Source organism: Stenella coeruleoalba, assembly GCF_951394435.1.
Source record: "Stenella coeruleoalba genome assembly, chromosome: 15".
Classification (NCBI taxonomy): Eukaryota; Metazoa; Chordata; class Mammalia; order Artiodactyla; family Delphinidae; genus Stenella; species Stenella coeruleoalba.
In genome coordinates, this window is record NC_137161.1 from 655,753 (window position 1) to 681,023 (window position 25,271).

The following is a 25,271-nucleotide window of genomic DNA, read 5'->3' on the forward strand; positions in this document are numbered from 1 at the left end:
CTGGGGGGAGCCGCGCGGATCCAGAAGTGAGGATGTTTAAAGCCGTTTTTAACGCTTGCTACAAAAATAAGCCATGATAATCGCAGGATTCGGACTGTACGACTCCCGGGGCAGCCTTCCCGCCTGCCTCTGGGGAGACCCTTTGCACACGCGGGCAGGTCACTCACCTTTCTCGCCAACCCTAAGCGCGTCCCCCTACGCACCCTTTCCCCGGGAATTTCGCGCCGAGCGGGTATGTCGGCCAGTCCCGGCAGGTGAGCCAGCGGGCGGGGCGCGGAGCAGCCGCCCAGCTAACGGGCAGAAGCACCCACCTCCGGCCCCGCCCTCGCCCGCGCGCACGCGCGTCGGGCCCAGCCGGGCCTTATTTCTCGGCACCTCCCGCTTCCCGGCTGAGCGCCAAATAAATATCCGGGCTCGCCCTTGCCCGTGCGTGCGCGGCCCCGCCGCCTGCGTCACTAGGAAGCGCGCGCCCGGGCCGCCGCCGCCGCCGCCGCCGCCGAATCCCCAACAAGGAGCGGAGCCCGCGGCCGCCGCCGCCGCAGCCGCTGCCGCCGCCGCCGCCCGCCCGCTGGCGCCCGCGCAGGCCCGGCCGCGGCCCAGGTAAGCGCCCGCCGCCCCCCCCGCGGCGAGGCCTCTCGCTCCGCCGCGCGCCGCCGTCCAGTCAGGGGTCCCTGCGGAGCGTCAGGACGTTACGGCGGGGGGAGGGGAGCGGGGGAGGGGCGGCGGCGCGCGGCGGGCGTCACGGGCGTCACGGGCCCGCGTCAGGCGCGTCGGCGGCGGCGCGGCCTCCATCTTGCCGGAAGGCTGCGGGCCGCGGGCTGCGGGTGCCGGGGAGGGCCTTAGGCCGGGCTGCGTGGAGAGGGCCACGTGGCTACCCCCCTTCCCGTGGGACCGCGTGAATTCTCCCCTTCCCTGGGGGCCTTGTGGATGTCCCTCTCCCTTGGGGGCCTTGTGGATACACCCCCTCTCGTGGGGGCCTGGTGAATGCCCCCCCCTTTCCCGTGGGGGCTGCGTGCGTGCAACCCTTTGGTGAGACCCGTATCTCCTTGGTCCCCGTGGTAGGAACCAATCACTATGGGTCCATTGCCAGTAATGACCTGTCACATACTTAACTTTATAGTTCATGTAGTCGAGCGACACTTCCAGTGAATCAACGTTTTCTTTCTTTGCTAACACTGCAAATACAGTTTCAGTTACATCAGTATTTTTTAACTTACAAAAATCTGTGCATAACTGAAGTATATAACTTGATGAGTTAAGTGTGCACCCGTAAAACCACAGTCTATGCTATTAACCTGTCAATCACCTCCAGAAGTTTATTCCCGCTCTCATTAGTTTGTGATAAGAACGCTTAACTAGCAAAATTTTAAGTATACAGTACGATATTGTTAACCACAGGTCCTATGCTGTACCTTAGATTTCTAGGACTTAGTCATTTCGCATAACTGAAGCTTTGTACTTTTTGATGTGTCCCATTCCCCCTCCACCAGCTCCTGGCAACCACCATTCCACTGTCTGCTTCTCCGCGTTTGACTATTATAGATTCCTCATGTAAGTGGTAGCATGTAGTATTTTGTCCTGTGTCTGGCTTATTTCCCTTAGAATGACGTTCTCTACATTCAACCACGTTGTCACAAATGGCAGAATTTCCTTTTTTTTTTTAAGGCTAAGTTATATTTCATTGTATGTGTATACCAAATTTTTATTCAGTCATCTGTCCGTGGGCATTTAGGTTGCTTCCATATCTTGGCTATTGTAAATAATGCTGCAGTGAACATGGGGTGCAGGTGTCTCTTGGGTATCCTGATTTGTTTTCCTTCCGATGTACACCCAGAAGTGGGGTTGCTGAACATATGGTAGTTCTATTTTTAGTCTTTTGAGGAACCTGGGTACTACCGTTTTCATAGTGGCTGCACCAATTTACCTTCCCACCAACAGTGTATGTCAGTCCGTTTCGGGTAAAACCAAATGGATTAAATAAATTCCAAATATAACAAGATAAATTAAGCAGACTGTTAAAAAATTGTTTCTTTGTAGGAAGTATAAAACTTTGGGAAGACATACTGGACGGGGGGCGGGGTGGGGCGGGGATTTGTACATATACATCATACACTTAAGAGCCAGGTGCGTCCTGGCTGGGTGTGACGCAGGGTGTGGTCGAGACTGGTCAGCTAGTGCATTGCGCCCCCCTCGCCCCCAGGAGGGCAGGGCCAGGAAGCCCAGATTCTCAAGGAAATGCAGGACTAGGGGGACCACCTCTAGGGATGAATTCTTGTGACATTTTTCGAGAAGCCGGAAATCTGATTTTTAAAATGTGAACCCTGTAAAATTTGAAAAAGCTGGCAACTAATTAAAAATTTTGAAACACAGTGAGAATCAAAGAAATTGTGCTGGGACTTCCCTGGTGGTCCAGTGGGTAAGACTCTGCGCTCTCAATGCAGGGGGCCTGGGTTCGATCCCTGGTCAGGGAACTAGATCCCACATGAATGCTGCAACTAAGAATTTGCATGCCACAACTAAAGATCCCGCATGCTGCAATGAAGATCCGGCGTGCCGCAACTAAGACCCTGCGCAGCCAAGATAAATAAATAAATATTAAAAAAATAAAAGTTGTGTCTGTGGGCCACTGCTTTGTGACCTCTGCTATGTTTCTAGTGGTATTTTTATCAAAAAAAAAATATTTGTGATTATTTGGAAGACAACGGAAAGTCAGATCTGAATCCAATGTACTGACCGCACACTCACATTTTTGTCCTGTTTTTGTATATTTATGCCTAAGAATGCTACTTTAGAAATACTTCCTCCTATCTTCTTTACCTCAAGGTTAATTGGGAAAGAAGAATTTTGAAAACTTGATATTGGAGAGGCAGGAATTCCGGTTTGTGTGTTCCCACTGCTTAGCGCTCTGTGCGGTTTTGAGATGTGGGTGAGGACAGCCGCCCATAGGGTGGGTCCCTGCCTTTCTGCAGCTTTGAGCTCAAGCGTGGCTTTCTGGCCCCCTTGGAGTCCACCCGGTGAAAGCAGCGGTACCTCGGTGAGAGCCAAGCACCACGGAGCAACGTTACTTTAAGGGCGACTTTAAAGTGGTCTTTTTTTTTGGCCAACGTGCGGCTTGTGGGATCTTAGTTCCCTAACCAGGGATTGAACCCGTGCCCCCTGCATTGGAACTGCGGAGTCTTAACTGCTGGACCTCCAGGGGAAGCCCCCCTACGTGTAGCTTTTTGAGGAACTGCCAGACTGATTTCCACAGCGGCTTCACCGTTTTGCTTGTCTGCTGATGGTGCACAGTGTTTCCAGTTTCCCCGCATGCTGACCACATGTACTTTCCGTTTGTTTATAATAACCATCCTGATGGGTGTGAAGTGGTGTCTCCTTGTGGTTTTTGTGTGCATTTCCCTAGTGATTAGGGATGTTGGGCATCTTTTCAGTGGCGTACAGGTTCTTTGCATGTTTCCTGTGGAGAAATGTCTACCCAGAGTCCTTTGCCCATGCTTTAAGTTGTTTTGCTCTTGTCGAGCCGCATCCTGGATGTGAATCCCTTGGCAGACACGTGCTTTGCAGGCACTTTCTTCCAGTGTGTAGGTGGTCTTTTCAGTCTCCTGAGAGTGTCCTTTGATGCACAATCGTTTTTAATTTTAACGGAGTCTAATTTATGTGTTTTTTCTTTTGTTGCCTGTGCTTTTGGTGTCATATTCAAGAAATCATTGCCAGGAACCCCCTGATGGTCCAGTGGTTAGGACCCTGTGCTCTCACTGCCGAGGGCCTGGGTTCCATCCCTGGGCAGCAAACTAAAATCCCACAAGCTGTGCTGGTGCAGCCAAAAACAAAGAAACAAAGAAAGAAAAGAAAAAGAAAAAGAAATCTTTGCCAAATCCAGTGTCAGGAAGATTTTCCCTTGTGTTTTCTTCTAAGGGTTTTACAGTATTTGCTCTTATGTTTGGATCTTTGGTCCGTTTTATGTTAATTTTTGTCTGTGGTGTAAGGGTCCAGCCTCATTCTTTTGCCTGCAGATGTCCAGTTGTCCCAGCTCCACATATGGATGAGACTGTCCCCATTCCCCATTGAATGGTCTTGGCACCCTTGTCAAAAATCAGTTGACCATATATGCCAGGATACGGTAGCATTTTTTTTTGGCCAATTTAATTTTTTTAAAAGATTCGCAAATGGTAAACTTTTATGGTTGTTTGGTGTACAGTTCTGTGAGTTTAACACCTGTATAGATTCATCGTGTAGCTGCCCCCATGATTGGAATACAGAACAATCCCGTCACCCCCAGAATCTCCCTTGTGCTGTCCTTTTATGCCTATCCTCCTCCCCCAGCCCCTGGCACCAATGATCGGTTCTCTTACCACTAGAGTTTCGTCTTTTCCAAAATGTCATGTAAGTGGGCTCATACAGCCTACAGGCCCACCTTGTTTTATTGGGCTTCACTTTTTGTGCTTCGCAGATACTGTATTTTTTACAAATTGAAGGTTCGTGACAACCTTGCATCGCGCAAGTCTATCAGTGCCATTTTTCCAACAACATTTGTTCACTTTGGGTCTCTGTGTCACATTTTGGTAATTCTCGGAATTTTTGAAACTCTTGCATTATTAATATGTTTGTTACAGTGATCTGTGATCCGTGATCTTTGGTGTTACTACTAAGACTCTGAGCGCTCAGATGGTGGTTAGTATTTTTTAGCAATAAATTATTTTTTCATTAAGGTATGTATGTCATTTTTAGGCGTAATGCTATTGTACACATAATAGCCCATAATATAGTGTAAATATAACTTTTATATGCACTGAGACACGAAAAACGTCACGTGCCTCCCTTTATGGCGGCATTCGCTTTATTGTGGTGCTGATACCCCCAGGGTCCGCGTGTGTAACCCACTCAGCATGATTCTCTGGAGATCCATCCGGGTTGTTGCACACGTCAAGTAGCTTATTTATTTATTTACTTATATTGCTGAGGAGTATTCTTTTGTAAGGTTTGTTTCTCTTTTCATCTACTGAAGGTCATTTGAGTTGTTTCCAGTTTCTGACAGTTATGAATAAAGCTGTCATAGAATTGTGTGTACGGGTTTTTAAGGAAACCCAAGTCTTCGTTTCTGTGGGGGAGATACTTAGGAGTGGGGTTGCTGGGTCCTGTAATAAGAGTACACGTAGCCTTCTGAGAAACGTCCAGACCCTTTTCAGAGTGGCCGCACCAAGCAGCTGTGTGAGAGTTCAGCTGCCGCACATCCTCACAGTCTTTGTATCGCCAGCTTTTTGTTGGCGCTTTTTGAGCCGTTCTAATAGGTGTGGTGGTATCGTTATGGTTTGGGTTTGCATTTTCCTGTGGGTTAATGATGCTGAGCATCTTTCTGTGTGTTTACTGTTTTTTTTTTTACTATTTATTTGGCTGCACTGGGTCTTAGTCGCGGCACGTGGGCTCCTTTAGTTGCGGCATGCGGGATCTAGTTCACTGACCAGGGATCAAACCCAGGCCCCCTGCACTGGGAGCGCAGAGTCTTAACCACTGGACCACCAGGGAAGTCCCTCTGTGTGCTTATTTGGACTTCCCTTTTGGTGAAGTGTCTGTTCAAACCTTCTGCCTACTTTTATTTATTTATTTAAAAAATTATTTGTTTATTTGGCTGCGTCGGGTCTTAGTTGCGTCGTGCAGGCTTAGTTGCTCTGCGGCATGTGGGATCCTAAGTTCCCTGACCAGGGCTCGAACCCACGTCCCCTGCATTGGAAGGCGGATTCTTAACCACTGGACCACCAGGGAAGGCCCCACTTCTGCCTGCTTTTAAATTGTGTTGTTGTTGTTGAGTTCTTTGTATATTCTGCATACAAGTTCTTTGTCAGACATGCGATTTGCAAGCATTTTCTTCCACCTATAGCTTGTCTTTGCATTTTCCACTATATTCTCTATTCGCTGAATTGTAATATACATACTTCATTTTGGGGCAGGTTTATGTTCACAGCACAGTTGAGCAGGAGCCCCCAGAGTTCCCAGGTACCCCCTTCCCAGCCTCCCTCAGCACGAACATCCTCACCAGAGTAGTATGTTTGTTACAATCACAAACCCCAGTTGACCCATCATCAACCAGAGTCTATAGTTTACATTGGGGTTCACTTTTGGTGTTGTACAGTGTATGTTTTAGTTTTATATTTTTTAATTAAGACTTAAGTTTTCAGAGCACTTGCAGGTTTACAACAAAATTGAGAAAGAGTTCTAGAGACTTCCCGTGTACTCCCTGCCCCCACACGTGCACGGCTTCCCCTATTAATGAAATCACTCAACAGAAGGGCATGTTTTTTTACGAAGGATGAACCTACATTGACACATCAGAACCATCCAAAGTCCATAGTCTACCTTGGGGCGCCGTCTTGGTGGTGTACATCCCGTGGGTTTTGACAAATGCGTGATGGTGGATATCCACCATGACAGGATCACACAGAGTGGTGTCACTGCCCTAAACATCCTGTGCTTCGCCTGTTCATCCTGCTGCCCATCCCCCCAACCCTCTGGCAGCCACTGGTCTCTTCAGGCTGGCTTCTGTCACTTCACAGTGTGCATTTAAGGGTCTGCCCTGTCTTTTTTTTTTTTAATAAATAAATTTATTTATTTATGGCTGCGTTGGGTGTTTGTTGCTGCGCGTGGGCTTTCTCTAGTTATGGCGAGCGGGGGCTGCTCTTGTTGTGGTGCACGGGCTTCTCACTGTGGTGGCTTCTCTTGTTGCGGAGCAGGGCTCTAGGCGTGCGGGCTTCAGTAGTTGTGGCATGTGGGCTCAGTAGTTGTGGCTTGTGGGCTCTGGAGCGCAGGCTCCATAGTTGTGGCGCACGGGCTTAGCTGCTCCATGGCGTGTGGGATCTTCCCAGACCAGGGCTCGAACCCGTGTCCCCTGCATTGGCAGGCGGATTCTTAACCACTGTGCCACCAGGGAAGTCCCCGCCGTGTCTTTCTGTGGCTTCATACCTCACTTCTTTTGTCTCTGGATGACCTTCCAGAGGTCATTACATGGAATATCCAGCTTGCTCACCCATTCGCATTTTGAAGGACTTGATTTTTCTGTCTGCTTAGAACAGTGTTCTCCCCTTCAGAGGGATATAGAAGCAGGACCACCATGTGGGCCCTGGCACCATCCGCTTTGAAGCTGTAGATGGTCTATGTTTGCGCACATTGAGTCCCACCAGCAGTGTTGAATGTTTGCTTTCAGCTGTCAGACATGCCTGAAGAACTGAAGGGAACGATCATTTACGTGTTTATCCAGATATTTCCCGTTTTGGTTGCCTTCCTTCATTCCTGACGTTCCAGGCTTCCCTCTGCTGTGATTTCCTTCTGTCTGAAGTACTGCATTAGGTCTGACTGTGGCCCGTTCTCTTCATTTTCCTTCATCTGGAAATGTCTTTATTGTGCCTTCACTTCTAAAGGGTCTTCTCACTGTTGTAGAATCCGGGCCGAGGCGCTTTTCTTTCAGCGTGTTAAGAATGTCCCTGCATCGGGCTCTGTGCTTCTGAGGGGAGAGCCCCACAGGCCTTCAAATTCTTATTCTCACGTGGAAATACACACCTTCTTATCTGCTGCTTTGGGGATGTTTTAACATTGTCCTTAGTTTTCGGCAGTTTGATTATGTTCTGGGCGTAGATTTCTTTGAGTTTATCCTGTGTGAGGTTTGTTGAGCTTCTTGAATGTATAAGTTTATAGTTTTCACTACATTTGGGAAGTGTTCGGCTATTATTTTTTCAGAGTTTTTTTAGCATCACGCTTTTTTCTTCTTTCCTTCTGGGCCTCTGTTGTTACAGATGGCCACCTTTTTATATTGTTCTGCATTCCCTGAAGCTCTGTTCATTTTGTTTTTCCATCTTCTTTCTGTTGTTCAGATTAGATCATGTGTACTGATCTATCTTTATTTTCATTGCTGTATCTCTTTCCTCGCTCATCTCCATTCCGATATTGAGCCCACCAGGTGGATTTTTTTATTTCTGTTATTATAGTTTTTAATTTTCCGATTTCCACTAGGCTGTGGCTTCGGTTCCTGAGGCAGCCCGTTCGAGGATGGCTGGCTCCACGTGTGGAGCAGGAGCGCCCGCAGCTCTGAGGTCACTGTGGGTTCCGGTGGTCGCCTTGGATTGGGCTTCTCTTGTATAATTTTTCCCTTGAGAATCGGTCAGACTTTGCTGGTTCTTTGTGGGTTAGATAATTCTGGATCATATTCTGGATACTTTGAATATTGTGTTGTGAGGTTCTGGCTCTTGTTTAAACCCCGTGGAGGATGGAGCGTTTTGTTGTAGCAGGAAATGGAGCTGGGTTGCGGGTTCTGAGCCCCCTCTGTGGGCGGGCATGGACCTGAATCAGTTCAGCCTTCCAGCCTGTGCAGTGTTCTCTGGATCTGTCCCATAGGTGCCACCCAAGGCCAGTCTGAGACCTGGTGGGGGTCGATCCTGGAGGTCGGTCCGCGAAATCTTTGGTTTGCCATTTAGGGTCAGGTCCACACACGGACAGGTGAGGAGTGACCCAGTCCTTCGCACACAGCTGGGGGCAAGCGCTTTCCGCCTCCCTCCTCTCCGCAGTCTCCTGCGTTCTCTCTGACCCCCAGAACGCCCTTCCTTGTGCTTTGGCTAAAAGCCAGGTCTCTTACGTGTCCTCTGTGCTGCGATGCATCAGTACCTGGTCTGCCCTGAGCCAAGCGCAGAGGATGGAGAGCAGGAGAGCAGTGGGGTGCCTCTGGGTTCCCGGAGTTTTTGGTGCCTGCCTGGCCGTGACTGTCATGGAGTCTAGAGGGCCTGGGGCTTGCTGGAGGGCAGAGCCAGCAAAGACAATAATGCCTGGGAGGGTCTCGCAGACCAGAGACAGGATCCATCTCCGAGGGCTTTCTTTTGTTTATTTTTGGGTCGTGCTGCAGCATGTGGGCTCTTAGTTCCCCACCAGGGATCGAACCTATGCCTTCTGCAGTAGAAGCACAGAATCTTAACCACTGGACCGCCAGGGAAATCTCTCCGCGGGCTTTCTGTGCACAGCCCTGAGTTCAGGGCGTGGGACCCACCTCCAGAGGCGTATGCCCACATTCTGGTTCCTTCCCATCCCCCGCAGGTGACCACTGGGCTTTCAGGCCTGTCATGGCTCCGAGGTTCTTCCAGGGCTTCCTTTCTCAGTGCTCACTGCATCCTCGCCAGAGCCCGAGGCCCTGGAAGAGCCCTTCTCTTGCATTGCTTCTGTCAGAAGGTAGCGAGGTCCCCGTGCAGACCCTGTGCCCCCCTGTTGCCCTGCAGGCCCGGTGCCCTGGCACCTCCTGTCCGCTGAGCCATGGCCACCCCCGACGTGAGCGTCCACATGGAGGAGGTGGTGGTGGTAACGACGCCCGACACGGCGGCGGATGGCAGCGGCATGGAGGAGGTGAAGACCGTGCTGGTCACCACCAACCTGGCCCCGCACGGGTGAGGATGGGCACCCGGCCTGGGGGCAGGGGGCGCCAGGGGACGCAGAGCCGCCACCCGGCCAGGAGCGAGTAACGCTTCCCCGACTCTTCTCCCGACACCAAGGTCATGGCTTCATGCCCCTAAGCGCACGGTAACTTCTCCTCTGACAAGAACACAGTAGGGCCAGTTAGGAACTGGGTTTTCCAAGGGAACCTGAGGAGCAACGCCTGTGGGGTCAGCGGCGCGGTGAGCGCATGGCCCTGAGCCTGCCGTGCCGTGACCTCGGGCTGGACTGGCAAGTCGGGCAGAAATGGCAGCAGAGTGCGAGGCTGGCTGTTGTTGGGGGTGTTAATGTCTCCTCTCTCCTCCCCTCTGTTCCCAGGAGTGACCTGACGGAGGGGAACATGGAGACGGAAAACGCCGCGGCAGCTGCTGCAGCCGCGTTCACAGCGTCCTCGCAGCTCAAGGAGGCCGTGTTAGGTAGGGAGCCTGCCTTCTCGTGGCAGCGCCCGTAGGCAGCTCTGGAGGTGGCCTTTCCGGGGGGGGTCCTCCCATCAGTAGGGGGCAAGTCAGAGGTTCCCGAGGCTCTTCTGTGGGCTCTTCCTCAGAGGTGGCGCCACAGAGGCCCTGGCTGCAGAGTCTCCCGTGTGGCCTTGGCCTGTGGCTGGAGGGGAGAGCTTGGTTTTGTGGTCCTACTTAGTGTAGCTGTCAGTGAGCGGCGGTGAAGATGATTTATCGCCTTTGGTCTTTTCCTGTTGCCTAACGCTGAAGGCCTCAGAGCTCTTCCAAGTGTTGAGAATAGGTTTTCTCTGGAATTGTGCCAGGCAAAGTTTGTTTCCTTCAGTGGCTCTGTACTTTGGGCTGATGAGAAATGTCCCGCCCACCTTGGTCCTGTCTCAGTCCCTCCTGGATTTTAGTTTCTGGTTTCTAGGTTGGTAGTTAATGTCGTGCTTTTGCAGAAAGTGCTTTGGAGAAGTTGTAACTGATTTTCTATGTTGCCCCTTTCCCTGTCGACACACCTGGTGAGAAGTGAAGATGGCTGAAGAGGAGGAGAGCCTGGAGGCCGAGATCGTGTACCCCATCACCTGCGGGGACAGCAGAGCCAACCTGATCTGGAGGAAGTTTGTGTGCCCCGGCATCAATGTGAAGTGTGTTCAGGTGAGGGTTCTGATGCAACCAGAGCACAGGCCTGCGTGCCGGGCTGCGGGGAGGGGCCCCCAGTCCCGCAGCTGTGAAGCAAACAAAAGAAGACCCCTACGGCAGCGGGTGTGACCTGTAGGGGGCAGTTCAGAAGGCAGAAATCCCGTGCTTGGGAGAGCAGAGGAGAAGGAAGGAGCCTTCAGGGACAGACAGGATTGTCGCTGGGGCACACGGAGAGCCTCAGGGCAGAGATTCTCTGTTCCTGGAGCAAAGCTGTGGAGAGAGGCTGGGAAGGCAGCTCTGCTGAAGTTGGGACCGGCAGTGACTCTGCTGGGCAGGCTGAACGAGAGGGATGCTTTGCAAAGACTCATGAGCAGTCATGAGTGAGATGGAGGGGAGGGTCTGCTCTTTCCGCAACATGGTAGCTTAGGCACCCAGACTCGCCTCGTGCTGAAAAGAGCCAAAATGCCGCTTAAGGTATTTTCGTAATGTATCTTCTAGATGCCTCCTGAGGCTGGCAAAAGAGGAGGCAATAGCCATGCCCAGGGCCTGAATAAAGGCGTATTAGAGAGGGAGGCCGAGCACCTACCCCGGCTTTTGTCTGAGAGCCTTTGCCTGACGCTGATTTTCTCAGCCTCGTGGAGCTGGAGATGAGAAGGTGAAGCCCAGGGCTCCCAACTTGGGTGTGGTGTTGGGGGCAGAGATTGTCCCTGTGATGCTGCTACCCCTCAGTGTTGGGGGTTAGAGAGTATGCTAATCACATACTCCCCGTCCCCTCTATCCCCCAGGGCATGGAAAACTCCTGTCTCATGTCTTAGCACCGGGTGGAAGAGAGAACCCTCTTGAGGATTCACATGTGGCCTGTATAGTGTGAACACCTTTAGCTAAGAGTCTAGCTGTAGGTTGTTCCTGGCTGGCAGCTCCTCCAGGGATCTGACAAAAGCAAGTGAAAAATCCTTTTTGGTAGAACTCATCTTTATCTCAGGTTTCAAGTAATTTTGACAGACAAAGTTCCAAGAAAAGGAGCAGCTCACAGTAAAGCAAAACAAAACATTGAGCACACAGGAAATAAAGCCCCTGAATGAGTGCACTCAGAAACCACAGAGAGAAGAACCAGACCCACAGATGCTGCAGCTTGGAATTTGGAGACACAGAATATAAAATAATTATGTTTAATTTACTTCAAGAAATAAAAGAGGGCTTCCCTGGTGGCGCAGTGGTTGAGAGTCCGCCTGCCGATGCAGGGGACGCGGGTTCGAGCCCTGGTCCGGGAAGATCCCACATGCCGCGGAGCAACTAAGCCTGTGTGCTACAACTACTGAGCCTGTGCTCTAGAGCCCGTGAGCCACAACTGCTGAGCCTGCATGTCACAACTACTGAAGCCCGCGCGCCTAGAGCCCGTGCTCCGCAACAAGAGAAGCCACCACAATGAGAAGCCCGTGTACCGCAACGAAAAGTAGCCCCTGTTCGCTGCAACTAGAGAAAGCCCATGCACAGCAATGAAGACCCAACGCAGCCACACACACACACACACACAAATTAATTAAAAACAACAACAACAAGAAGCTAGAGGGACTTCCCTGGTGGCACAGTGGATAAGACTCCAAATGCAGGGGGCCCGGGTTTGATCCCTGGTCAGGGAACTAGATCCTACATGCATGCTGCAACTAAGAGTTCGCATGCCACAACTAAGGAGCCCGTGAGCTGCAACTAAGGAGCCCACCTCCTGCAACTAAGACCCAGTGCAACCAAATAACTAACTAACTAACTATTAAAAAAAAAAAAACAAACTAGAAGTGAAAAACAGAATTAAAGTTGAACACTTAAGTGGTTGGATTTTACAGCCCATTAGACACAGTTGAAGAGAGAGTGAAATGGAAGATAGAAGCGAAGAAGTTATCCAGACAATGATCCCCCAAAATGTCATGAGGGAAAATGGAAGCACAAGAAAGTCTAATGCATCTATCTGAATTCTGAGAGGAGAGAGCGTCTGAGAACTTTCAGAACCAAGGAAAGATAGCAGCCCACAGTTCAAGAGACTTAACAGATCCTAAACTGAATGAGTAAGAAGAAACCAGCCACATTTCAAAATCCACATAGGTGCCAGCTCAGAGGACCTTCCACTGGCTCCTGGGACACTTCAGCATCAAAATAATGAATGATAGTTAGGGATTATGATTCAAGTAAAAACAAGAATCTATGGGCCCGTATTTATTGCAGTGTATTTCATGTTATTTATTTACATTGACACAAGGGAGAGGTTAAACTCCTACACCAACTAACAAATGTAGAAGGGGTGCTGGAGCCAGAGTGCCACAGGGGGTGCTGAAACTAGTCAGGGGAAGCTGGATGAGGGACAGTTGGTCTCCAGGTACCCCCATCATTGAGGTACTGCTTACAGAGGCAAAGCAGGAACGGCAGGGGGAAGCCTGCAGATCACTCGCTAAATGTGATGACGTTTGGGCATCAGTATCGGGACCAGCCTCCATCCCGGCCTCCTGATCGAATGGGCAGGGATTCTGTGGCATTCCTGACAAAACCCCACAACCCGACTCTACTCGGGAAAACGTCAGACAGACAAAAACTGAGGGGCACAATTTTTGTCTACAAAAACACTGACCTGCATGCTTCACAGATGTCGAGGTCAGGAAGACACCATCGGGCCGAGGAGCTGCTCTGAGTCAGAGGCAAGACGCAGTGGTCAGTGCAGCGCAAAGTCAGGCCATGTCCTGCATCAGAGAAAAGTCGCCACAAAGGCCGTTATTGGGACAGTTTGTGAAATTGGAATATTGCCTGTGCATCAGATAATAATACATTAATGGTAGTTTCCTGATGTTGAGAGCTGTGTGTGGTTATGTAGGAACCTTGTTCTCAGGAAATAGGTGTGAAGGACTCAGGGCGGCTACCCCACGAGCGTTTAGAGATGGGCCCTGTGTGGAGAGCGAGCCTGGGGAAGGGGCCGCTGCGGCTCTGTACTGTACCTGCAGTTATTTTGTAAGGTTGAAATCACAGCAGAATTAAAAGTTAGAAGCAAAAGAGGTGTAATAATGAGAGCAGTGGAGCAAGACCCCCTGGCAGCTGAGCTCTAAAGACTCCCGGGGAGCCGGGGGACCGGCGCAGGGCGGGTCTCCTCGTGCCAGGAGAGGAAGGCTGCACGCAGTGGAGTCGCCTTCAGAAATCGGGGAAACAGAAACGTCTTCAGGCAAAAGTGTGTTTGCCACCAGCAAGTCGTAACTAAAGGTATTCTAAGAAATGATTTCAGGCAGAGGGAAAGTGGCTCCAGAGAGGAGCTTTTAGGTGGCCAGAGGCGTGGAGAGTGGAGGAGCTGGGTGAGTCTAAGGTGATGGGCTCTGCAGTGCTGGTGTGCGTCCTAGGGGGCTCTGCATGCTCTGTGGTGGGACGGTTGGAGGGCTGTGAGTGGGATCAGCTGGCCCACCCTGACAGTGGGGCACACCTGCCCAGCCAGCAGAGGAGAGCCTGGTCCCCCAGAGGGAGGTGGGATGGGGGGCGCACAAGATGCAAGGGAGAGACAGGCCGGCAGGTGGTGCTGCAGTGTCCGGGTGCGGGCGGGGCCAGAGGCGATGGCCAGAGAGGGTGTCACGTGGTGGGGGTGGAGGCCGGGCCCAGTGTGGACTTCCTGGGCTCGGGCAGTGGCCAGCGAGGTCCTCCGACTCTGACTCTGCCTGTCTGCCCAGGCTCAGGCCTGGCTCCCGACCAGCTGACTGAGGGGATGAGTGGCTTCCTGACTCAGAGAGAAAGAGTGCAGGGCTCAGGCAATTAGGACAGCTGCTTCCGTCAAGAGGGGCTTCCCAGGCTGGTGGCGTTTGCCGCGACCAAGTGCACTGGAGATACAGGCAGACCTCGGAGACGCTGCAGGTTCAGTTCCAGACCGCCTCAGTAAAGCCCGTGTCTCAGTAAGAAGAGTCACACACACTGTTTGGTTTCTTCACACATATAAAAATTATGTTTACACTAGACTGTACTCTGTTAATGGTGTCATAGCAGTATGTCTAAAAACGATGCACACACCTTAATTTAAAAGTACTTTATTGCTAAAAAATGCTAGCCGCCATCTGAGCTTTTGGAGCGGCAGTAGTAACATCAAAGGTCACTGCTCACCATAACAACTATAGTAATAACGAAAAAGCTTGAAACATTGCGAGAATTACCAGAAAGTGTCACACAGACCTGAAGTGAGCAACTGCTCTTGAAAAACGGCGCCGATAGCCTTGCTCGAAGCAGGGTTGCCACGAGCCTCCAATTTGTAGAATATGACTCTCTGTGGAGCGCTACAGCGCACGTGTGGCTGAGCGCAGGTGCTTGTGCTCCAGCGGCACGGTAACCTGGGCCCAACCTGACACAGACTGCAGGGCGCCCGAGAGGCAGCCGCCCGGGAAGGGGACGCCTGGGACGGCCGGCACCCTGGCTGGGGCCCAGCTGTGCATCCAGGCCACAGTTGGAGCTTTCGTTTCTGCCTCTGCTGAGACCAGTGACTTATCCATCCCCAGCCTGCTTGTTTTCTTTCTTTTCTTTCTTTTTTTTTTTTTTTTTTTTTTTTTTTTTTTTTTCTTTTTTTTTTTTTTTTTTAATAAAGCTGTGCGTGGGCTTTCTCTAGTTGCAGAGAGCGGGGGCTACTCTTCATCGAGGTGTGTGGGCTTCTCACTGCGGTGGCTTTTCTTGTTGCTGAGCACAGGCTCTAGAGGCATGGGCTTCAGTAGTTGTGGTATGTGGGCTCAGTAGTTGTGGCACGTGAGCTCAGTAGTTGTGGCTCGCAGGCTCTAGAGCGCAGGCTCAGTAGTTGTTGTGCACTGACTTAGTTGCTCCATGGCACGTGGGATCTTCCCGGACCAGGGCTCGAACCCGCATCCCCTGCACTGGCAGGCGGATCCTTAACCTCTGTGCCACCAGGGAAGTCCTTTGTTTTCTAAGTAAATGCAGTTTTATGTTTGTTCTTTGGTTCCAGTAATTTCTTGTTTAATAAGACAGAATAGGATACTTTACCTTCTCAGGCCACTGTTGGGGGAAACTAGCAGACCTGTGAGGAGTGGGGGCAGGTCCCTGACTTTGAAGTGGACATATGCTCCTGGGCTGTGAAGGGTGCCGTTAGGGGTGGGCCAGACCGGCTGAAGGGACATTCACAGCTGACCCTGTGCACTGTGTCTCCTGTTACTTGGTGTGATATATGTGTACATTATTTGTGGAATAAGTTATGCGTAAGGAGGTTTGCCAGTTGCTGTCTGAAGGGAGGGAGAGAGCGCTGTGCCTTTCTGAGTGGTGTGGGGTCCTTGGGTCCCCGGCGTTGGGTGTGTGGCTGGGGGGAGGCGCCAAGCACTTAGCTCCCTCCCCGCTGGGGGTCAGTGTCTGACTACCCGCTGGGGGTCAGTGTCTGACTACACGCTGGGGGTCAGTGTCTGACTACACGCTGGAGGTCAGTGTCTGACTACACGCTGGGGGTCAGTGTCTGACTACCCGCTGGGGGTCAGTGTCTGACTACCCGCTGGGGCAGGAGGAGGCCAGCTCCCCACTCCAGCCCCTGTGCACAGGGGTCAGGCTCGTCTCACATGGTGGTTCTTTCCTGAATCCTGAATGTCAGGTTGAGAGCCAGCCCACGGCTCCACCACATCTGCCCTGCCGTCCACCCCCTTTCCCAGGCCAGCTCTGGGGGGGCGGTGGTGTCAGGCAGGAGAGAAGGGCGGTGGGGAGGCTCTGTCCTGATTTTGCTCTGCTCTTCCCTCCACAGTACGATGAGCATGTCATCAGCCCCAAGGAGTTTGTGCACCTGGCCGGCAAGTCCACCCTGAAGGACTGGAAGCGAGCCATCCGCATGAACGGCATCATGCTCAGGTCGGTGGGGCGTGGGGGCGGGGGACCGGCTGGAGGGACTGGGCAGGGGTGGGCCGGTGACCCTATGTCGGGGAGCACTGTGGCCACTGCTTTTTCCTTGGGTTTTGCGTTTTGAGGATGAGGGGCATTTTCTACGTGAGGATTGTGGACAGCGTCCCGGAGCTGGGCCGCCCACACCCCTGCCAGCGCGTGACCCTGTCAGACTTGCAGGGCTTTCTGTCTTGCTTTTTTTTAAATTTATTTATTGTTTTTGGCTGCATTGGGTCTTTGTTGCTGCATGCGGGCTTACTCTTCGTTGCGGTGTGCGTGCTTCTCACTGCGGTGGCGTCTCTTGTTGTGGAGCACGGGCTCTAGGAGTGGTGCGGGCTTCAGTAGTTGTGGAGCGTGGGCTCAGTAGTTGTGCAGCGTCGGCTCAGTAGTTGTGGCTTGCGGGCTCAATAGCTGTGGCTCGTAGGCTCTAGAGCTCAGGCTCAGTAGTTGTGGTGCACAGGCTTAGTTGCTCTGTGGCATGTGGGATCTTCCCGGACCAGGGCTCAAACCCGTGTCCCCTGCATTGGCAGGCGGATTCCCAACCACTGCACCCCCAGGGAAGCCCTTTCTGTCTTGGTTTGATCACCACCAGTCCGTTACCGAGGCACCTGTGACTGTGTCACCAGGAAGACACTGGCCGTGAAGCTGTCTGCACGTCAGGACAGCGGCCAGGGCAGCCTTCTTCCTTCTGAGGCAGCACCTACCCCCGTGTGTCTCCCACCATCACCCCAGACTCGGGTCCCTGTTGAGAGCCTGCGCTTCTTTAAGCTGCTGTGTGTTGGTCTGTCCAGTTGTCCAGACATCGTCCTTTCTGGATGACCAGTCTGCCAGCAAGGGTCCTGTCCGGACTGTCTTTGTTCACTGGCAGCATTGGTCTCCTCCAAGCTGCACTGTTCCTGTGACCTTGTGACAGTCGTGGCGTTGATGCTTTCAGGGTGTCTTGGCCTAGAGCCCCAACTTTCCTGTTTTTAGAGTCAGTCCTGCTGGCCTGTGCCCCATCGGCTTCCCTTGTTGGTGGCGGGGTCTTGGTGTGGCGTCCACTCACCTTTCTCCCTGTACACTGCGTCTTCCCTTTGAAATTAAGTAGGAATTGGTGGGAAGCTTCAGGCTGGCTCTTCGCTACTTCACACCGACATCAGGTCCTAGAATGTCGAGGGTCTGGAGTGTCCTGCTCAGGCTCTCCCGTGGGGCCCTCTGCGGTGCCCGTTCCACCAGCCGCCCTGGTGGGTGTGGCCTGTCACGGGTGGCCTTCGGAGTTCCTCCCTTCCACCTGTGAAACGGGAAGGGTGATGCCGCTTCCAAGAAGGCTGAGGACAGACTAGGCTTTTGCATTTATACCCCCAGGAGCGTTAATGCCTGATTTCCGTGTTCTAACATTTTCTGCTTTGGTGGTAACGGCTCGCCCCTCCGAATTGGGCCCTGCTGCGTGCCTGTCCAGAGACAGCCATGGTTTTTCATGGTGTCCAGAGGGGCGGGATCTGGTTGCTTTGCTGCTGAAGGGGCCCCTCTCCTTCCTGTGTTTATTCCCGGGGGAAGCGGCTTCTTGCTGTCCTTGGGCATGTCTGCTGCCCTGGGTGCCTGCAGCCCGTGGGAGCCCTGTCACTCTCCCTGGGGAGCCCCTTCCTTCCCCCGGAGCAGCTTTGCACCCTCCCATCAACCCAGCTCTTTCCTCTCTCAGCCCCACCTGCCGCCGGGCGTGAGTATCTTGGTGGTGCGGCTGTGACTGTTTCATTGGAAGAGCACCGCCGGGAGGTGCCGTCTGCTGCACTCCCTGGAGCCAGCGCGTTCACGCTGCCCCAAGGCCGAGGTGGGCGGCAGCCCCAGAGCCGTCCGATCCTTTCGCGGGTCGAGGCAGGCCAGTTGAGATGCACCGAACTGAAGCCCAGGAGCTCTGGGAGAGGCCAGAGAGGAGGGCCTGGGGGGCGTCCCAGCAGGCAGGGCACATGTGGCGCCTTCCTGGTAAAACTGAGGCTGGGAGGTGACACAGCGAGAATCCAGAGGCGCTGGCGCTGTTGGTGCTTCTGGAGGGTCTCGATTTTTGGGCCACGCACCAGGCGGGTGTGCCGCCGTCAGCACCTCTTTTGGCCCTGAGTCGTCCCCCTCACCCCGGGGCTGACGGGCAGCAGAGCATCTCGGAGAGGCCCAGCCCCTCAGTGCTGACCGGCGTCTCTGGACAGCCACCTCCCTCGGAGCACCAGCCACTGTGGTCGCCCTTCCTGTGGACAGAGCCACACGCAGGCGTCCCCACGCCACCTGAGAGAGCTGTGCTGGGGTGTTGGAGAGGCCTGCCCGGGAGCCCCGGTGGAGCCTGCCTCCGCAGACACACCACTCTGGGCCCACCCCGGGGCAGGCCTTCCGTGGCTGACACCCCGCCCTCCTCTGCGCAGGAAGATCATGGACTCCGGGGAGCTGGACTTCTACCAGCATGACAGGGTCTGCTCCAACACCTGCCGCAGCACCAAGATCGACCTCTCGGGGGCCCGTGCATCCCTGGGCAGCCCCACGCCTGCCGAGTACATCCCGCTCACGCCTGCCACGGCCGACGGTACGTGCTGGGCCACCTCTGCTGCCGGCCACAAGCGGGGCCTCCCTGTCCACTCAGCTGTCCCTTCCAGGCCCCAGGGGTCCGCAGCCACCTCCCTCCTCACCGAGGAAGTCTAGCTGAATTGCTGTTTCATCCACAGGGAAGACTGAAGTACTTCCTCTTTCTAAGCCATTTTTATTATAAAATACAATGATTCACGTGTAGAGAAAAGTATGAAGAATAACAGAGCAAACGTGCAGTGCCCACCCCCGGCTTCGGCCAGTGCAGGGAGCGCCCCACGCGCCTGGTCTGCCCTCTGTCCTTGCCCTGGGGCCGCTCCCCATGGCGCTTGGTTCCGGCTCGTGCCCTTCCCGCAACTTGAGATTTGTTGATGTGTTTATGATGTTCTGCGTTGGCATCTGTTGCTCCAACTGGTAGAAGGACTAAACATTTCCTGGAATTCTTTCCAGATTTTTGAATACAGAGGTTCTTTTTAAAACAAGTTAGCATGAAATCCGGTCCCAAGTTCCCTGTTCATATTGCCCATTGATAACTTGGTGGCGCTACCTTTCCTGTGATGGGAATTGCATTGTCCCTAAGTTGTTGCTCCACAGGTCAGTCTGGGCCTGCTGCCGCGTGGCCAGGGACTGTCCTATGGCTGACCAGACGGTGGTTGGTCGAGGGGCCTTGTCCTGTACTTAGGAGGATGGAGAGGGAGGCTTGGGGGCAAAGTGAGGTCCTGGGGTTCACCCCAAATGAGTCCCTGCCCCTACCTGCACGGCTGGCAGCTGGCCCAGTGTGGGAGTCCCTCCCAGGAGCTCTAGGAACACGCAGGCTGCCGGCAGTCAGGGCTGGCCCTGGGACTGCACTACACAGTGTGGGAGGGGCTGAGTCACGGTAAGGCCCCCGCCCCCGCCCCCAGGAGACACAGGGAGACAGCACTCCTGGTGGGCCAGTGGCTTCCGTGGGAACAGGGCCTCCTCCGGGTCATTGGGTCCAGACTCTCTGTTCTGCCTTGTAAAAGGCGGCCGCAGTGACAGATCTCCAGGAAGGCTCTGGGCGCTGACGCTCCAGTCAGAGCGCCGTGTCCGGTAAAGGCCACATGGGGTTTGGGATTTAGCTCTTAGAAGCCTGTTGTCCCTGGGTGGCTTGGATGGTGTGTCGCTTTGCTTAAACTCCCCTCCATGGTGGTCTCTTCAGCCAGAGTCCTCAGAACACCTGCGTTGCCTCTCTGCACCAGCCCAGACTAGGAAGGAGCTATTTCAGGCATCTCGCATCCCCAGCCGACGTCTGTCGGATGTGAGCGAGGCTGGCGTGAGGTCAGGGGGCGCACCCAGAGGCTAGGCTTCCAGGCTTGTTGCTCAGCCCCAATGGCCAGATCCAGACCGTGTCCAGGACTCCGCAGACACTGGAGTCAGAGGTGGCCCAGCTGGGGTGGCTTGCGTCTCTAAGTCCCGCTTCTGATTTACAAAGACGGAAACATGGTAGCTGCTGAGACGGATGCTTAGTGTCAGTGAGACAGAGACCCCAAGAGCAGGCCAGGCAGAAAGGCTGGCCTGTGGCCCCTGGCCAGCAGGCTGTAGAAGCTTGTGGCCGTGACAAGGACAGCAGCATGTTGAGGACACGTGGACAGGTTCGAGGAGGCATGTTCCAGCTCCTTCTTTTTACATGTTTAACAGTGAATTTAGAACGCAGGGCACGTGCATGCTCTGTTGTGCTCGTGCACCTCATTCAATTTTGTGAAAATGCGGGTGGCTGCGGCGAGTCAGAGCTGGGGTGGGTGGTGGGTGGGACGCTGGCCTGTCGCAGGCGAAGCTCACCGGGCTCATCTTGGTTGCAGTGAACGGTGCTCCTGCCACTATCACCATCGAGACTTGTGAGGACCCTGGGGACTGGACCACAGCCGTCGGAGGTGCGGGCTGGGCTTCTCACGGTGGGGGCGGGGCCTTCCTGGGCTTCTCACGGCAGGGGCGGAGCCTTCCTGAGCGGCTCACGGCGGGGGCGGGGCCTTCCCGTGGCCTTTCACCGAGGGGGTGCGTTGGGGCGGGGCTCCGATCTGCGGCTGGTTTCGCCTTTGCGGACCGCCGGGCGTCCTCTTGCAGGGAGTGCAGGGCCCACCCACTGGACTTGGCGCGTATGGTTGTGGGGGGCACTACTGCCCCTCAGAGCCGTGTTCTCCTGGCAGTTCTTTGCTCCTCCGTGTGGTTGGAACCGGCGGTGGGGCTGCCTGTGCAGGACTCCCCATCTCTGAGCCGCTCCTTCTCTCACAGATGACACGTTTGCCTTCTGGCGAGGGCTGAAGGACGCAGGCCTGCTGGACGAGGTCATACAGGAGTTCCACCAGGAGCTGGTGGAGACCATGAAGGGTCTGCAGCAGCGGGTCCAGGACCCTCCCCTGCAGCTCCGAGGTGAGCGGTCTTGCCCTGCCCTGGTCTGTGGGCCCGGAGGCCTCTTCTGCTCGTGGTGGTGGCGGTGGTGGGCGGCTTCAGGACGCCCGTGGGTGCAGCCTGCTCCTTCTGGCTCCGAGCTGAGCCCAGCAGCGTTGGCGGGGGTGGGCAGTTAGCCTGTTCCCACCAGGTCCCTCCTTGCCACGGGGACGAAGCTGAGGCCGGGAATCAGTAACCTGCTGGGCCCAGCCCCTCATCTCACCGGGGGGCGTGGCGTGCCCCAGACCCTGCTGTGGGCCGGTGCGTTCTCACTGTGTGCTCACCCTGCCCTTGTAGACGCCATCCTCCTCAACAACATCGTGCAGAACTTCGGCATGCTGGACCTCGTGAAGAAGGTGCTGGCCAGCCACAAGTGCCAGATGGACCGCTCGCGGGAGCAGTACGCCCGCGACCTGGCAGGTACGCTGGCCTTGCGCCGTGAGCCGCCCAGCTGCGCGGGGGCGGTGACCCCGAGATGACCCCAGCCAGGCTTCCGGTGAATTCCCCCTCGGCCCCGCGGTTTGCCTGTGAGACGGGTACCTTCCTGGGGGGGTGCCTGCGGCCACGTGTGAGACAGGCTGCTTACGCTGTGCCCTCCTTATCTTAGTACGTCACCGAGGCAGCTTTCCTGCGAGCGCTAGGATGATTGGAAACAGTACAGGGAACAGGGGAGGCCTGTCCCCACGTCGGGCGGAGCAAGGTAGCTGCTCAGGATGACTCTTTTGCTTCCTCAGAGCGGTGGGTCCCCATCAGAGCAGGCCCCACACAGAGTGTCACTGCAAGGGCCGTGGGGGACAGGACAGAGCATCACCGTGAGGACGTGAGGGTCAGGCCCCAAGTCAGCGCAGGCCCCGGCCAGGGCAGGCTGTGGGTGCCCGCTGTGCCCCGCGGTCACGCCCTGTCGCTGTCGCCGCAGCCCTGGAGCAGCAGTGTGACGAGCACCGCCGTCGGGCCAAGGAGCTCAAGCACAAGTCGCAGCACCTCAGCAACGTGCTCATGACGCTGACGCCTGTCTCCCTGCCCCCCGCCGTGAAGCGGCCCCGGCTCGCAAGGGCCACATCCGGGCCGGCCGCCATCGCCTCGCAGGTGCTCGCCCAGTCCGCCCAGATCGCCCTGACCCCCGGTGTGCCCGTCTCCCAGCTCACCAGCGTGCCGCTGGGCAAAGTGGTGTCCACCCTGCCCTCCCCCATGCTGGGCAAGGCCATGCCCCAGGCTGCTCCGGCAAGCTCCCCCGCTTCACCGCTGCTTGGGGGCTACACGGTGCTGGCCTCCTCGGGCACTACCTTCCCCAGCACGGTGGAGATCCACCCGGACGCGTCCAGCCTCACGGTCCTGAGCACAGCCGCCATGCAGGACGGCAGCACTGTGGTCAAGGTGGTGAGCCCGCTGCAGCTGCTCACCCTGCCCGGCCTGGGCCCCACCCTGCAGAACGTGGCCCAGGTGTCGCCCGGGGGCAGCACCATCGTGACGGTGCCCACGGGGGCTGTTGAGAGCGCCGTGGCCGCCCCGGGACCCGAGGAGCACACGGCCACCATCGAGGTGGCCGCCATGGCGGAGGGCCATGAGCACAAGTAGCCGTTGGCGGAGGGCGAGGCCCCTCGTGAGCACAGGGCTGGCCGCCTCTCCTCAGGCCGTGGCTGGCCGGGAGCACAGCGCTGGCGCCCGGCGGGCCACGCGGGGCTGCTGAACCAAAGAGAGGAAACGCCAAAACAGACGGAGAGGAGAGGAGAGGGACGTGGCAGCAGCCTGAGACGGGTCCCCGGGTTCTGAGCCTCCTCCCCTGTTTTCTGGGAAATATATTTTTCCATCTGTTGCTTATTAATACTGTTTACATGTGGGGCCTTGGTCAGGAGCCAGGCCGGGGAGGCCAAGGGGGCCCAGGTGCAGCTGGCAGCAGAAGCAGGGCGGGGGGCGGGGCCTGGCCCACCGGCTGGGCCGGGCCGTTACTGACACGTGTCTTGGGAACTGTCCCAAGTGTGGAAACCCATGGATCCTATGGATTTGGTCTCTTCCCACAGTTTTCTGTAGGTTTAGCGTGGCCAGCGCCCTGTTCTCCCACCTCTGGAACAGGCATCAGTGGTGCTGCAGGGCACCCAGGGGTCGGGGTGCAGACCCCGGGGCACCTGCCTGGCCAGAGGGGCCGAGGGGCCTGAGCAGCACAGGCCGGGGGGGCACCCCGCCCCCACTCCTGCCTGGCAGGTGCTCAGGGGCTCAGGGGCCATTGCACACGCTCTGGGGGTATTTTTAAGTGAACTCCTTAGTAGGCTTCTAGGAAGAGTCAGGTTTATAGTGTTTTCAACCTAAACGACGCTGAGTGCCTAGGCTTCCCGATCTGTTCTGGGTTCCAGAGTGTTTTGTACACAGGGACTGTCGGGAAGGCCCCAGGGGAGCAAGATGGTGGGCGTCCCCCGCGGCTTTGGCCTGAGGAGGGCGCGTGGAAAGAACAAGCAGGGGCTCTGGAGGGTTCACTCCCAGTTGGGACGCGCCTCAGGTCAGGGCTCGTGATCCCCTGTGTTCGGCGTGCTGGTGGGGCCCCCTCCTGGAGGCGGGCGTTCGGGGCCAGTGCTGGGTGAGGTGGGGGCACCCAGATGCTCGCGGGAAGGATGTCCGTGGGCCAGTCGGCCCTCTGCCCTTCTGGTTGTGGACTCAGGAGGAAGACCAGGGAGGGGCCTTCCTGCAGGCCTTGAGCCACTGCAGCAGAGGGTCCCCACGGGCACCCTGGGCCTCCTGTCTGTCACCTGTGGAGACCCAGAGAGAAGCCACTGCCCGCCTCGCACTTTGAAGGGAACTGGGCTCCGTCCATCCATCCATCCGTCCTTCCGTCTGTCAGGCGGCCCGGACCCCCCCTCAGCACCCTCGCCCCGCGTCAAGCACCGAGGCTGTTTTGTTTCTGTCAGGTCCGGTTGGCCGTTGTCTCGGGCCTGCTGGTTTCAGCGCGGTGTCACTTCCCTGTTTGCTACACGCTCCTCTTCCAGGCGCGTCTCATACACGTGTGGTGGGAGCCCGCGGGCTAGGCGCCCAGCCCGTCCCGAGTCTGGCTCAGACCGTATCAGAACGCGTCGCGAGTGGAGCCGGGCGTCTTGTGCTTGGAGCCTCTCCGGTCAGACCTGCCACCTCTCGGAAGCCGCCCCGCCCGCAGGCCACGTGGCACCGGGAGGAAAGTTGGTTTCAGAGCCACACGGACGGAAGCCACCGACAGCTGCTCCTGTGGACACCGGCGCCTGGCGGGCCCTGAACCCGGGGTGTGGGGAGGGGCCCACTGTCCTCCAGGAAACCTCAGCCCACTGTGGGGTCGGGCCATCTCGCTGTCGCCACCCGCCACTTCCCCCTTCCACCCACTGGGTGCGTGCAGGCTGTCCCGGCTCGGGCGTCTGGGAAGGTAGAACCGGATCTGTGGGGCTCGGAGGCAGCCTGGGGAAGGGAGGCATCTGAGTTCTACTTTGTATGTTGTTTTGCAAGTATCTGCTTGGTACTTTGATTTAAAATAAAAACGTTTTTCATAACGTGTGTGTGTCTGGTGATGAAAGGCTGTGAGTGGGTGGGTGACATGGGGACGTGCCCCCTGGGGGCAGTGCCTGCCCGCTCCCCAGCCTGCTCTGGAGAGGGTGGTCCGGGGGCCCACGGCCCTTCTGCTGCCCTGAGGTCGAGCAGCTGGCCTTGGATCTCCCCCGTGTGCAGTGGACTTGCCTGGAGTCACCGTGACCAGCAGACCATGGCCAGTGGGCTGTGCTCTGCGTTCTCACACGTGAGGGTGGTCGGGCTTAACTGCTCACGGGCAGCGGTGAGGCCTCTGGGTCCTGGGATCAAACGTGGGCTGCCGCACTGATGGGCCACGGCCTGATGACCCCTCCACGTGGTAGAGGTTGAGCCGCTTGTCCGGAGCAGTGTAGGGCCGGTGTGGGAACGGGGCTCCCT

At 55.6% G+C, this 25,271-nt stretch overlaps 1 protein-coding gene across 4 annotated transcripts; it reads left to right on the forward strand.

Moving 5' to 3' along the window:
- On the forward strand, positions 1-24,781 carry GMEB2 (glucocorticoid modulatory element binding protein 2). 4 transcript variants are annotated; one of them, XM_079946292.1, is made up of 10 exons: positions 500-600; positions 9,246-9,410; positions 9,775-9,872; positions 10,423-10,550; positions 16,273-16,376; positions 18,794-18,951; positions 20,771-20,842; positions 21,201-21,338; positions 21,654-21,776; positions 22,273-23,864. In XM_079946292.1, exons 2-10 carry the CDS (start codon positions 9,280-9,282, stop codon positions 22,929-22,931), a joined length of 1,611 nt encoding a protein of 536 aa, XP_079802418.1. In that variant the 5' UTR covers positions 500-600; positions 9,246-9,279; the 3' UTR covers positions 22,932-23,864. The 4 variants fall into 4 exon arrangements, with proteins under 4 accessions (XP_079802416.1, XP_079802417.1, XP_079802418.1 ...); XM_079946290.1 differs by lacking the exon at positions 9,246-9,410 and having other exon boundaries at positions 1-600; positions 10,420-10,550; XM_079946291.1 differs by lacking the exon at positions 9,246-9,410 and having other exon boundaries at positions 1-600.
- The last annotated feature ends 490 nt before the right edge of the window (positions 24,782-25,271 follow it).